Consider the following 12,020-nt stretch of genomic DNA (forward strand, 5'->3'; position numbering starts at 1 on the left):
GCTGATTCTGTTACACCAGAGAGAAAAGATATATTGTACATGCAAGATTATAACTTAAAATAGCCCTAACAATAATAATTTACTCATCCAAGGAATATAAATATTTACAGTTAACAAGCAGTAAAGAATGTCATCTTCTTAATACAGTTTACAGATATATCTTTATTTGCAATTTTGATTTCTGTCACATTTCTTTTCACAATCTTACATTTGTATCTTCTCTGAATGGTATTCCTTAAATTATATTTCAAAAGTAGACAAATAATGTCTAATTTCAAACCACCGAAATTCTAAATGACTAGAGAATCTTTAATTTATTAAGGATAAGAGTGAATATCCTAACCAAAACACAATATTCTAAAAGGAGCACTTTAAAAATATTTCTGGAAGAGAAGTGATCTGATAATATTTGTGAAGAGTTGAGAAATAAAGAACCGACAAAACAACATGGGTTGTGCAGCAAAACTGCAAATAAAAATATGAATTAAAAAAATTAAACCCCTAAGCTAAGTTTTCATTTATTTCAGTACTAAAAGATTTTAAAATCATGATCCACTTGCCAGTTAACACGATCAATTCTATTCTTAAAACTTAATTGTGTGGAGGCATCAATTTCAAATTTAGGATAAATCAACAATTTGTTTAGATAAGTTAAAGAGATTATAGAATAAAATATTTTAAGTCAAGTTATTCCTTACTCTTACCATTCAAGTTTCTAATACACTTTAGGATGCAATGTAACAGGTAAATTCATACTTTAGAATCAATCACATGTGAAAATATTATTTCATTAAATATTCAATAGTATGTCATTACTTGTATTGTCATCTTCTGTAGCAGATTGGTACTCAACAGAAAAAGAGTTTCTTCTTTTTCCTTTTCCCAAGAATGAACTATATTCAGAGAAAACTCCTTCAACCCTATTAAAAGGAAGGTAATAAATGTAGTTAGTACTAAAGCTGAGATGAAATAATTTAAAATTTAAATTTATTTAAATTTAAACAGAGGCATTCTTTGATACGTAATATCTACTGTTTAATTATCATTATTAGGTTTCCTGTTCATACATATCACAAGTTGGAAAAACAATGAAATTTTTCTGACTTTAATAGAAAAAATATTGAAATAACAAATAAAATATACTCACCATCTTTCATTTCCAACTTAATATATTCTTCCTCTGATACTATCAGAGGAAGTGTGGTAGTAGTAGACTGCTGTAGCCATGAATAGAACACAGTTTTTATGTCTTCTTCACTTATGTCTTTAAGCTGCCAGAGGAAAGGAAAGAACAGTAATGATATTCTAATACATGAACTTAACCTTAACATTCTTATTTTAACACCTTATCTTGCCAATAAATGATGTTCACAGGCACAGATTTGGGATTTGACATTACAGTACGAGTACAGCACAGCCTGAAGAAACATTTACACAAGTGGCAAAGTTTTAAATGCTCCTTTTCTCTATGCCCAGTGATACACACACCATAATCTAGCTCACTTGATAACCATTCCAGCCCCATTCTCCCTTGCCTCCCTCTACTGTAGAGCAAACGCTACAGTGGGAGAGCAAACTCCTCTACTCCCAGCTTGGAACTGTGTGTGCATGCATCTGGCTGCACTCTGGCCAATGCTTTACAATCAGCAATCCATGGGAAAGCCTTCTCTTCCTAATTAAAAGGTAGAGAAACCTTGCAAGGAGAAGAATTCTGCTTTGTGCCTTTCCTTCTGCTGCCAAGAATGCAGACGTGATACCTATTACTACTGCAAATGTCTTGCATCTAAGAGGAGGAGAGGCAAAGGCTAAAGATGGCAGAAGAAAAAGACCAAAGGAGCCTAGATCCTTGGTTACACGGTTTAACCCCGTTGAGCTCCTCCAAACTTCTTTGCGCATGAGAAAAATAAACTTTTTATATGTTAGTGTCACTTTTTTTTTCTGTTAATATGGCCGATGTACTCAACAAGTAGAGTGTTAATAAATTGTTCAAAAGGTATTAAGAAATTCTGAGAAAAACACTGCTAATTTTTGATGCTTTTAGATTAACATTGTTTTAAAAATCTATTTGAAATTAAAAAGGGAATAACAAAAATTCATAAATGAAAGATAATATCTGCCTAGGAAAATAAACCTCTATTCTACCATTTCTCAACTGGTCCATTTCTGTTATCTCTCTTTATTCAGAGTCAAGCTTAGATCCACTGATTAAGCTCAGTTGAGAATATGTTTACCACCAAAAGCAACCTAAGCTAAGAAAAGGCATCATTTTCCCATTCTTAAAAATCACAGAAATAGTCAGTTACTTCTTTGAATATTATTGTGCAATGGGATTAAAGACCTAAAGGAAGTCATAAAATGAAAATGAAAACTATTTAAAATCAAGACTTTTAGGATCAGAAAGCAACTCATAGTTCCTCTAGAATCAAACATCCTTAAGTCCTAAGTGATATGATCAGCCGAGAGAGACCTTCCAAGGTCATAAAGCTTACACTAAAGTATGCAACTCAGGACAGGAAAGAAATTCGGTAGTAATATTCCATTCCTGACACCAGAAAAAAACAAAAAAACAATGAGCAGTGGCTAATTATTTTTGTACATAAGACCTAAATTTTGAAAAAAAACCCCACCAAGATCAATAACCGAGGTAAAAGCAGAGCTCCTGTAAACTTAAAAAAGAAAACTTAAAAAAAGTCAAGAGCCATGGAAGTTCCCTGTTCCAAAGACTTTTATAATATGGTCTACATGTTTAAAGATTTCTTAAGAATATCAAGGTAATATATATAGAAAGCAAAATATCTGACTTTGAAAATCCTGCAGTTATCAAGACAATGTTAAATTTCCTTCACATATTTTTAAAAAAGATACTGAGCAACTAGACAGAGACAAGATGGTGGAACAGAAGAACTTGACCTCACCTTCCTCTCAAGGAAACACCCAAATCACAACTGTTATATAACCATCTACAAAAAAGACTAGAACCTACCAAATAAGATATTCTATACCCAAAGATAAAGAAGAAGCCACAACGAGATGGTAGGAGGAGTGCTTTTGCAATATACTCAAGTCCCATACCCGCCGGGTAGGTGAGCCACAAACTGGAAAATAATTATATTGCAGAGGTTCTCCCACAGGAGTGAGAGTTCGGAGCCCCATGTCAGGCTGCCCAGCCTGGGGGTCTGGCATTGGGAGGAGGAGCCACCAGAGTACTTGGCTTTGAAGGCCAGTGGGGCTTAAGTGCAGGAGCTCCACAGGACTGGGGGAAACAGAGACTCTACTCTTGGAGGGTGCACACAAGGTTTCACATGCACTGGGACCCAGAGCAAAACAGTGATGCCATGGGAACCTGGGCCAGACCCACCTGCGGGTCTTAGAGAGTTTCCTGGGGAGGTGGGGGGTTGGCTGTGGCTCACTGTGGGGGCAAGGACACTGGTGGCAGAGGCCCCAGGGAATATTCATGGCATGAGCTCTCCCAGAGGTCACCTTTTGGCACTGAGACCTGGCCTCACCCAACAGCCTGCAGGCTCCACTGCTGGGACGCCTCAGGCCAAACAACCAACAGGGTGGGAACACAGCCGCACCCATGAGCAGAGAGGCTGCCTAAAGTCTTCCTGAGCCCACAGCCATCTCTAAACACACCTCTTGACACAGCCCTGCTCACTAGAGGCACAAAATCCAGCTCCACCCACCAGGGGGCAGGCACTAGTCCCTCCCACCAGGAAGCCTGCAGAAGCCCCTGGACCAACCTCACCCAGCAGGGGGCAGACACCAGAAACAAGAAGAACTACAATCCTGTAGCCTGAGGAACAGAGACCACAAACACAGAACATTAGAAAATATGACACAGCAGAGAAATCTGTTCCAGACAAAGGAAAAAGATAAAACCCCAGAAGAACAACTAAGTGAAGTGGAGATAGGCAATATACCTGAAAAAGAATTCAGAGTAATAATAGTAAAGAAGATCCAAAAACTCGAAAAAAGAATAGAGGCACAGACTGAGAGGGTACAAGAAATGATTAACAAAGAGCTAGAAGCTTGAAAAAACAGATGTACAATACAATAACTGAAATGAAAAATACACTGGAAAGAATCAATAGCAGAATAAATGGGGCAGAAGAATGAACAAGTGAGCTGGAAGACAGATTGGAGGAAATCACTGCCACGGAGCAGAATAAAGAAAAAAGAATGAAGAGAAATTAGGACAGTCTAAGGAACCTCTGGGACAACATTAAAAGCACCAACATTCACATTATAGGGGTCCCAGAAGGAGAAGAGAGAAAGGGCCTGAGAAAATATTTGAAGAGATAATAGCTGAAAACTTCCTTAACTAATGGGAAAGGAAACACTCACTCAAGTCCACAAAGCACAGAGAGTCCCAGGCAGAATAAACCCAAGCAGGAACACACTGAGACACATGTTAATCAAACTGACAAAATTTAAAGACAAAGAGAAAATAATAAAAGCAACAAGGGGAAAGCAACAAATAACATACAAGGGCATCCTCATAAGGTTATTAGCTGATTTTTCAGCAGAAACTCTATAGGCCAGAAGGCAGTGGCACAATATATTTAAAATGATGAAAGGGAAAAACGTACAACCAAGAACATTCTACCTAGCAAGGCTCTTGTTCAGATTCGACGGAGAAATCAAAAGCTTTACAGACAAGCAAAAGCTTAGAGAATTCAGCAACACCAAATCAGCTTCACAACAAATGCTCAAGGAACTTCTCTAGGTGGAAAAGAAAAGGCCACAACTAGAAACAAGAAAATTATAAATAGGATAGCTCAAAGGTAAAGGCAAACATAGAGCAAAGGTAGGAAATCATCCACATACAAACAGGATACCAAAACCAGCAATCATGAGAAGAGGAGAGCACAAATGCAGCATATTGAAAATACATTTGAAGTTAAGAGAGCAGCAACTGAAAACAATCTCGTGTATATATATACACTGCTATATCAAAACCTCATGGGAGGGCTTCCCTGGTGGCGCAGTGGATGAGAGTCCGCCTGACGATGCAGGGGACATGGGTTCGTGCCCCAGTCTGGGAAGATCCCACATGCTGCCAAGCGGTTAGGCCCATGAGCCATGGCCGCTGAGCCTGCACATCCGGAGCCTGTGCTCCGCAACGGGAGAGGCCACAACAGTGAGAGGCCCGCATATCGCAAACAACAACAACAACAACAACAAAAAACCCTCATGGGAACTGCAAACCAAAAATCTACAATAGATACGCACAAAAAAAGAAAAACCAATCCAAACACAACACTAAAGATAGCTATCAAATCACACGAGAACAAAAGAGGAAAGGAAGAAAAAAGACCTACAAAAACAAATCCAAAACAATTAACAAAATGGCAATAAGGACATACATATTGACAATTACCTTAAATGTATTGATAAATGGATTAAATGCTCCAACCAAAAGACACAGACTGGCTGAATGGATACAAATACAAGACCTGTATATATGCTGTCTACAAGAGACCCACTTCAGATCTAGGGACACATAGACTGAAAGTGAGGGGATGGAAAAAGGCATTCCATGCAAATGGAAATCAAAAGAAAGCTGGAGTAGTAATACTCGTATCAGACAAGATAGACGTTAAAATAAAGAATGTTACAAGAGACAAAGAAGGACACTACATTAATGATCAAGGGATCAATCCAAGAAGAAGATATAACAATTGTAATTATATATGCACCCAACACAGAAGCACCTCAATACATACGGCAAATAATAATAGCCATAAAAGGAGAAATCGACAGTACCACAATAATAGTGAGGAACTTTAACAACCCACTTTCATCAATGGACAGATCATCCAGACACAAAATCAATACGGAAACACGGCCCTTAAATGCCACATTAGACCAGATGGACTTAATTGATATTTATAGACCTTCCATCCAAAAGCAGCAGAATACACAATCTTTTCAAGTGCACATGGAACATTCTCCAGGATTGAGCACATGCTGGGACACAAAGCAAGGCTCAGTAAATTTAAGAAAATTGAAATCATATCAAGCATCTTTTCTACCACAATGCTATGAGATTAGAAGTTCACTACAAGAAAATAACTGTAAAAAACACAAACACATGGAGGCTAAACAATATGCTACTAAACAACCAATGGATCACTGAAAAAAAATCAAAGAGGAAATCAAAAAATACCTAGAGACAAATGAAAAAAAAAGCATGACAATCCAAAACCTATGGGACGCAGCAAAAGCAGTTCTAAGAGGGAAGTTTATGGCAATACAATCCTACCTTGGAAACAAGAAAAATCTCAAATAAACTACCTAACGTGACACCTAAAGCAGCTAGAGAAAGAACAACAAACAAAACCCAAAGTCAGTAGAAGGAAAAAAACCATAAAGAGCAGAGCAGAAGTAAGTGAAATAGAGACAAAGAAAACAACAGAAAAGATCAATGAAACTAAAACTGGTTCTTTGAAAAGATAAACAAAAATGATAAATCTTTAGTCAGACTCATCAAGAAAAAAAAGGAGGGCTCAAATCAATAAAATTAGAAATAAAAAAAAGTTACAATGGACACCACAGCAATACAAAGGATCGTAAGAGACTACTACAAGCAACTATACACCAATAAAATGGACAACCTAGAAGAAATGGACAAATTCTTAGACAGGTACAATCTTCTAAGACTGAACCAGGAAGAAACAGAAAATATGAACACACCAACCACAAGCACTGAAATTTAAACTGTGATTTTAAAACTTCCAACAAACAAAAGTTGAGGACCAGATGGCTTCACAGGCAAATTCTATCAAACATTTAGAAAAGAGTTAACACTTATCCTTCTGAAACTATTCCAAAAGGTTGCAGAGGAAGGAACATTCCCAAACTCATTCTATGAGGCCACCATCACCCTCATACCAAAACCAAAGATATCACAAAAAAATAAAATTTCAGGTTAATATCACTGATGAACACAGATGCAATAGTCCTCTACAAAACACTAGCAAACTGAATTCAACAATACATTAAAAGGATCATACACCATGATCAAGTGGGATTTATCTCAGGGATGTAAGGATTTTTCAATATCCACAAATCAATTAGTGTGACAGACCACATTAACAAATTGAAAAATAAAAAACATATGATCATCTCAATGGAGGCAAAAAAACTTTTGACAAAATTCAACACCCATGTATGATAAAAACTCTCCAAAAAGTGGGCACAGAGGGAACCTACCTCAAAATAATAAAAGCTATATATGACAAACCCACAGCTAACATCGTCATCAACGGTGAAAAGCTGAAAGCATTTCCTCTAAGATCAGGAACAAGACAAGGATGCCCAGTCTAGCCATTTTTTTTTTTAAACATAGTTCTGAAAGTCCTAGCCATGGCAATCAGAAAAGAAAAAGAAAAGGAATCCAAATTGGAAAAGAAGTAAAACTGTTGCAGAAGACATGATACTATACATAGAAAATCCTAAAGAGGCTATCAGAAAACTACTAGAGCTCACCAATGAATTGGGTAAAGTTGTAGGATACAAAATTAATACACAGAAATCTCTTATTTATATACACTAAAAACAAAAGATCAGAAGGAGAAATTAAGGAAACAATCCCATTTACCATAGGAATACACATACCTAAGGAGACAAAAGACCTCTGTTCTGAAAACTATAAGACACTGATGAAGGAAATCAAAGATGACACAACCAGATGGAAAGATATACCATGTTCTTGGACTGGAAGAGTCAATATTGTCAAAATGACTATACTACCCAAGGCAATATACAGATTCAATGCAATCCCTATTAAATTACCAACGGCATTTTTCACAGAAGTAGAAAAAAAAATATTTAAATTTTTATGGAAACACAGAAGACCCCAAATAGACAAAGCAATCCTGAGAAAGAAAAACAGAGCTGGAGGAATCAGGCTCCCTGACTTCCGACTATAACACAAAGCTACAATAATCAAAACAGTATGTTACTAGCACAAAACCAGAAATATAGATCAATGGAACAGGATAGAATGTCCAGAAATAAACCCATGCACCTATGGTCAATTAACCTATGACAAAGGAGACAAGAACATACAGTGCAGAAAAAACAGTCTCAATAAGTGGTGCTGGGAAAACTAAACAGCTACATATAAAAGACTTAAACTAGACATTCTCTAACACCATACATAAAAATAAAGTCAAAATGGGGCTTCCCTGGTGGTGCAGTGGTTAAGAGTCCGCCTGCCGATGCAGGGGACACGGGTTTGTGCCCCAGTCTGGGAAGGTCCCACATGCCGTGGAGCGGCTGGGCCCGTGAGCCATGGCCGCGGAGCCTGCGTGTCCAGAGCCTGTGCTCCGCAGTGGGAGAGGCCACAACAGTGAGAGGCCTGCGTACCGCAAAAAAATAAAAAAATAAGTAAAGTCAAAATGGATTAAAAAGCTAAATGTAAGATTGGACACTATAAAATTCTTAGAGGAAAACAAAGGGAGAACACTCTCTGACATAAATCGCAGCAATATCTTTTTGAATCTACTTCCTAGAGTAATGAAAATAAAAACAAAAATGGGACCTAATTAAACTTAAAAGCTTTTGCACAGCAAAGGAAACCATAAACAAAACAAAAAGACAACGCACAGAATGAGAGAAAATATTTGCAAGTGATGCAAACCACAAGGGATTAATGTCCAAAACATACAAACAGTCCATGCAGCTCAATATCAAACAAAAAACAAAGAAACAAAAAAACCCACCAACCCAATCAAAAAATGAGTAGAAAAGATCTAAATAGACCTTTCTCCGAAGAAGACATACAGGTGGCCAAAAAGTACATGAAAAGGTGGTCAACATCACTATTAGAGACATGCAAATCAAAATTACAATGAGGTATCACCTCACATTGGTCGGAAGAGCCATCATCAAAAAGTCTACAAACAATGAATGCTGGAGACAGTGTTGAGAAAAGGGAACCCTCCTACACTGTTGGTGTGAATGTAAATTGGTACAACCATTGTGGAGAACATACGAAGGTTCCTTAAAACCTCCAAAAAATAGAACTACCATATGATCCAGCAATCCCACCCACTCCTGGGCATATATCCAGAGAAAACCCTAATTTGAAAAGATACATGCACCCCAGTGTTCACTGTAGCACTATTTACAATAGCCAAGACATGGAAGCAACCTAAATGTCCTTCGACAGAGCAATGGATAAAGATGTGATATATATATACAATGGAATATATTTAAAAAGCCATAAAAAAGAATGAAATAATGCCATTGCAGCAACATGGATAGACCTAGAGATTATCGTACTAAGTGAAGTAAGTCAGACGGAGAAAGACAAATATCATATGATATCACTTATATGTGGAATCTAATAAAATGATACAAATGAACTTATTTACAAAACAGAAACAGACTTACACACTTCGAAAACAAACATGGTACCAAGGGGAAAGGTGGGGGGGAGGGATAAATTAGGAGTTTGGCATTAACATATACACACTACTATATATAAAATAGATAATCCACAAGGACCTATTGTATAGCATAGGGAACTCACTCAATATTCTGTTATAACCTATATGGGAAAAGAATCTGAAAAAGAATAGATATATGTATAACTGAATCGCTTTGCTATACATCTGAAACTAATGAAACATTGTAAATCAACTGTAATATAAAATAAAAATTAAAAAAAACCCTAAGATCAATAACCAAAAAGTTCAAAGAAAACTACAAATCACTGTATACTGTTCAGCCAATGTGTTAAATGCTCAGTTGCATACTATTATGGAAATGGCATTTATTCTATTTGTTTTCTTCTTCTCTAGTCACAAAATATAAGCTATCTTACCTGGGGTTTCATCAAGTAGAAAGATCTGTTAAAATGGTTATATAATGACCCTGACATAATGACCATCGATATCCAGAGGATCCAGAAGTATCACTCAAATTATCAGAGAAGGATTAAATTATGTCTGGAATTTTTTAAACATATAATAATTTTCCTGTATTATAATTCTCTGAGAACTGGTAATCTAAACTGGTACAGATGATGATACCCTATTAAAAAGATTTTAAAGTTAAGTTCCATACCTCATTTCCTGACCATATCAGTTTCTACTAAATTAACAGTGTTGAAAAGTAAAACAATCTAGCTCTCTTTTATGCTGCAATGTTAATACCGAAACATATGAGAATTTTTTTAAAGATTACCCAGATGTAGCAAAAATACCAAACTTTTAAAAGCCAAATTATCCATATTTGCATTGGCACAATTTATATGTGTATTGCTTATTAAAGACTTCTTGGTTTCTCAAACAGTTAAAAATAGAATTGCCATATGACCCAGCAATTCAACTCCTAGGTATGTACCCAAAAGAACTGAAAGCAGGGACTCAAATAAATACCTGTACATAAACATCCACAGCAGCACTATTCACAATAGTTAAAAAGGCAGAAATAACCCATGTCCATCAAGAGATGAATGGATAAACAAAATGTGGTATATACATACAATGGAATATTATTTAGCCATAAATAGGAATGAAGTTCTGATATATGCTATAGTGTGGAAGAACCCTGAAAACATGTTAAATGAAATAAGCAAGACACAAAGGGCAAATATTGTATGATTCCACTTACATATAAGATCTAGAATAAGTAAATTCACAGAGACTGAATACAGATGAGAGGTTACCAGGAACTGGGGGAGGGAAGGATGGGGAGTGATGGCTTAACGGGCACAGAGTTTCTGCTTGGGGTGATGGAAAAGTTTTGCAAATAGATAGTGGTGATGATTTCACAGCATTATAAATGTACTTAATGCCACTGAATTGCACACTTAAAAATGGTTACAGTAGCATTTTATCTTATATATATTTTACAATAAAATAAAAAGAAAAAAAGACTTCCTTGCCCTTCTAGCATAAAGGAGTACATTCTTATTACTTAACTAAAGCAACTAGAAATTTTACAACACATGTAAAACTGATGTAACATATAAATCTGAACTCACTAAGTTTTCTCTAGGTTGTAATTTTAGAAATCTTGGAATTTTAGGGGTAATTTCCACTGGAGTTATTCTGACTACTGCATGCATTTCTATATTTAGTCTCTTTCTCAGGTCATCTGGGATCTGAAATATATAAAAATAAATAAAAAATATAAATATGTTAAAAGCTTCATTAAGAAATACTCCATAGCATAAATACTGATGTTAACTTCTATCAATTCAGGCGAACGATAGACGCTATCATAATTTATAATATAACCAGATGGGCGTTCAGGTACTGTTATAACACATTTCAATTTTTCCCCTACATTTGTTTCTTTTAACATCCTCTTCAGAAGGTGATCAGTTTTGATCTATCCAGTCAAGCCTGTTTGAGTACCTGATGGCAGCTATTGCCACTCCTCACTGGTCATTCTCCCAACCTTTAAAGCAGAATGGGAAGTGCAGGCTCCTCAATGCCATCTTACCTGCTCTCCAGGACTTGACCGTTATCCCTTTTTCACCCCGTCCTCACCATGTAATATCAAGGAAATAATGGTATTTCCTACCTAATGGCAGAACCATTAATAGAAAGAGATAAGTCATAGTAAGTTCAGTGTTAGACAATTTGATTTTGAAGATGCAGTGGGATCTTCTTAAGTAAGAGATTAGAGCTAACAGAAAATATGAGGCATCGTTGGAGCTTTAGAAAATGATGTAGGCTGAGAGATTAAAATTTTGTAAGTCGCCTACATAAAGGTCATTGGTAAAACTGTGAGAGTAAAAGAAACCTACAAAGGAGACCCCCTTTCCTTCCCATTGTTCTTCCCTGTCCTAACAATTTCCTCCCTTCTCACCCTGAAGTTTCATTTCACAATCGTTCAAAATTAGGTTCAAATAAAGGGGGCTGGTGACTCATTTCATATAAAATTCGTGTTAATATTTGAGGCCAGGGATTTCCCTGGCAGTCCAGTGGTTAAAACTTCACCTTCTGGGCTTCCCTGACGGTGCAGTGGTTGAGAGTCCGCCTGCCAATGCAGGG

The 12,020-nt window shown here is 36.6% G+C and overlaps 1 protein-coding gene across 1 annotated transcript in view; it reads right to left on the reverse strand.

The window, feature by feature from the left end:
- Positions 1-12,020, reverse strand: part of PEX1 (peroxisomal biogenesis factor 1) — an 80,416-nt gene that overhangs the window by 53,097 nt on the left and 15,299 nt on the right. The window contains exons 6-8 of the mRNA XM_082661522.1: positions 11,003-11,122; positions 1,148-1,271; positions 817-920 (exon numbers count right to left, since the gene is read on the reverse strand). Coding sequence (XP_082517648.1) covers positions 817-920; positions 1,148-1,271; positions 11,003-11,122 — 348 coding nt within the window. The remainder of the gene's footprint in view (positions 1-816; positions 921-1,147; positions 1,272-11,002; positions 11,123-12,020) is intronic.

The sequence above is a fragment of the Grampus griseus genome (genome assembly GCF_964374135.1).
Source record: "Grampus griseus genome assembly, chromosome: 9".
NCBI classification, from domain to species: Eukaryota; Metazoa; Chordata; class Mammalia; order Artiodactyla; family Delphinidae; genus Grampus; species Grampus griseus.